Source organism: Austrofundulus limnaeus, unplaced genomic scaffold (genome assembly GCF_001266775.1).
Source record: "Austrofundulus limnaeus strain Quisiro unplaced genomic scaffold, Austrofundulus_limnaeus-1.0 Scaffold97, whole genome shotgun sequence".
NCBI lineage: Eukaryota > Metazoa > Chordata > Actinopteri > Cyprinodontiformes > Rivulidae > Austrofundulus > Austrofundulus limnaeus.
Genome location: NW_013952499.1, coordinates 426,555 through 429,433, shown reverse-complemented (window position 1 = coordinate 429,433; position 2,879 = coordinate 426,555). Strand labels below are relative to the sequence as shown.

Genomic DNA, 2,879 nt, shown 5'->3' with positions numbered 1-2,879 from the left:
AGAAAAACGTTGTACAAGAATAAAGTCAAAATACTACAAAAAAGAAAAAAATATTGCAAGAAAAAAGTCTAAATATTATGAGAAAAACGTTGTACAAGAATAAAGTCAAAATACTACAAAAAAGAAAAAAATATTGCAAGAAAAAAGTCTAAATATTATGAGAAAAACGTTGTACAAGAATAAAGTCAAAATACTACAAAAAAGAAAAAAATATTGCAAGAAAAAAGTCTAAATATTATGAGAAAAACGTTGTACAAGAATAAAGTCAAAATACTACAAAAAAGAAAAAAATATTGCAAGAAAAAAGTCTAAATATTATGAGAAAAACGTTGTACAAGAATAAAGTCAAAATACTACAAAAAAGAAAAAAATATTGCAAGAAAAAAGTCTAAATATTATGAGAAAAATGTCCGTCATAGTTTCCCTCATTTATCCTGGATTTATAAACACCAAGTTGTCACATAAAACCCAAACAACAGTCTTTGTTCCACTGGTGGGAAAAACGATGCTGTTTCTGCCTTTAAAAGCTTCCGGACTCTTCCAGGGCTTTTATTTATTTTTTGAACATCAGGGTGTCAGACGACTTCCTCCTGTTCTTAGCTTTAGCTTGCTAGCCTGGTAGAAACCAGACCCTTGTCTTTCACTTTGTTTYGTACGAGGGTCTGGACTCGGCTATGGAGAAGCAATTCTTGCTGGAGGCGTGGCCTCTGCTGAAGTTTAAAATGATTGGATTGTTTGGCTGCGACGTATGAGTGCCAGCTCCACTGTGAAGGAGGCTAAGCTAAGAAGCTAACCAGAAATCACGTGTGCTGTAAACAACCCTACTGAGAGGAGAGAAGTACCGAGCTGAACGAGACGACTGTAAATGAGAGCTGCTGCTTTGTCAGACAAATTTAATTTAATTTAATTTAATTTGGAAGCCTTATCAACACAGACTGGCTTCATTCACTTCTTCCACTGCTGTATGCTAAAATAATAGAAAACACTGCACAGAAAATCAACGTTCTGCTCTCTGATTGGCCCGAATGAAATGCTCACGAAGAAATCCTTGTCTATGGGAGAAATCCCAGACGGAGCAGAGAAGGAAAACGAGAATTGAGCGGAGCTGTGTAGGAAGGCAAGGGCCAGGCTATTAGCTTGACCACCTTACATGAAATAAAACATCACAAACGGCTTTTCCTGACTTTCAGGGGCGAYTGTTTGTTGTTTGTGTTGCTGCAGGGAGCCCCAGCACCAGTCCATCCCCTACCACTACTACGAGCCGCGAGGCCCCGACGAGTGCGCCATGTACATCTCCCACGAGCGGGGCAAGCGCGGCAGCCACCACCGCTTCATCACMGAGAAGCGTGTGTTCGCCAGCTGGGCTCGGACGTTTGACATCCACTTCTACCAGCCAGACTGGAGCCCCCCGCCTCTACCAGACAACGGGACGCTGGGAGGGACCACCCCGACAGCTCCCAGGAATACGTGACTTCACTCTGCAGAGCGAACAAAACTCTTTACAGATTAACCTCAGGAGGACGAGCGCCGGCCCGGACGACGGGGCCCGGAGCCCGCTCCGTGTGTTTTTTGTTAACGAGGGGAGGTGGTCCGGCTCGGAGTTGTTTGAAAACCTTCCTGGGATGAGGTTTTACACAAAAGCAGGATCATCAAACACTTTCTCCAAGCGTGCATGCAGCGTTACTGTGGACCCCGCTGGTCTTTGTGCACAACTGACCAGAGGGATCAGAGGGGAAACAAACCGCAGCAGAAAGTCTTTGTTGCAGCAAAACTCCAGACGTGATTCACCAATGATGCAGAAATATAACATGAAAATACCTGAAATCTAAAAAGAGGCGATGCAGTCAGAATAATTCATCTGAATGTTTCAATCATTTCTTCAAAAGTCAGGATTTTCTGCTGTTTTTAAAGATTAAACAGGTCAAACCGGACGAGATTCTATAAAAGCTTATCTGGTGCAACAAAAGGCACAAAGCAGTTAAATAAACGTCTTTCATTTATTCTGCCTTGGAGATGTGTTGTGTTGCTCATCCAAGTCCAACTTTGCACTGCAGCGCCTCCAGGATGATTGACAGGTGTGTAACCGTCTCCGGGATGTTTTATCTTCTGCGTGCGCAGCTCTTTCAGTTCTGGACGTTCGTATCATAAGTCTTTGTTGGCTCCTGTCAGTGGGTAACAGTGCAATTTATTTCAGTACAAGCTAAATTTCCATGTAAAAGCTCAGCCATGTCACAGAAGACAAGCTGGGGATGAAGATGGAGAGCAGGGTCGCCGCAGCAGCATCCATCCTGCTGGATTCCTCTGCTGCKGCGCCTGTGAGCCTCCACCTCTCAGAGCATCACACCCGTTAGAAAAATGCAGTTTCTTTTTAKATATTCTTTGTTAAACTGAGTGTAATTTGTCACTCTGGATCTGGACTGTATTTTATGAGCTACATGTGGACTCTCCTCCTTCATGAATAAAAACAGGTGTCAGTCAGAGAAAAAGTGATGACACGGTTATTTCAATGATACACGCTGTTGCTAAGTCCATATTGATTTTTTCCCCCACATCTTTTTAACACAAGTAATGGTASATCAGATGGTGTAGAGATCAAATACTTTTTTATGTTTCACATCTCAAACACTAAACGGATACAAACTCCTGATTTTAATCTGAAGACATCTGTGAAAGACTGGGTCTAATTTAGTTAATGATTGGGATTAAATATTTTATTTTCACTAAATGTATTGAATAAATGGGTGAAGTGTGGAGCCTACCTGCAGTAAAGAGAAGATGGAGCTCTTTTAGACGCCATCCACATTGAAACAATTTTTAATAATACAAATGTGTGTGTGTGTGTGTGTGTGTGTGTGTGTGTGTGTGTGTGCGTGTATGTA

At 41.9% G+C, this 2,879-nt stretch overlaps 1 protein-coding gene across 2 annotated transcripts in view; it reads left to right on the top strand.

Annotated features, from left to right (window-relative positions):
• Positions 1 to 2,512, top strand: part of st6galnac5a (ST6 (alpha-N-acetyl-neuraminyl-2,3-beta-galactosyl-1,3)-N-acetylgalactosaminide alpha-2,6-sialyltransferase 5a) — a 60,349-nt gene extending 57,837 nt beyond the window's left edge. For both annotated transcript variants that reach the window (XM_014013029.1, XM_014013030.1), the window contains exon 7: positions 1,222 to 2,512. In XM_014013029.1, the coding sequence (XP_013868483.1) occupies positions 1,222 to 1,471 (250 nt within the window). In that variant the 3' untranslated portion in view covers positions 1,472 to 2,512. The remainder of the gene's footprint in view (positions 1 to 1,221) is intronic.
• Positions 2,513 to 2,879: the final 367 nt, after the last annotated feature.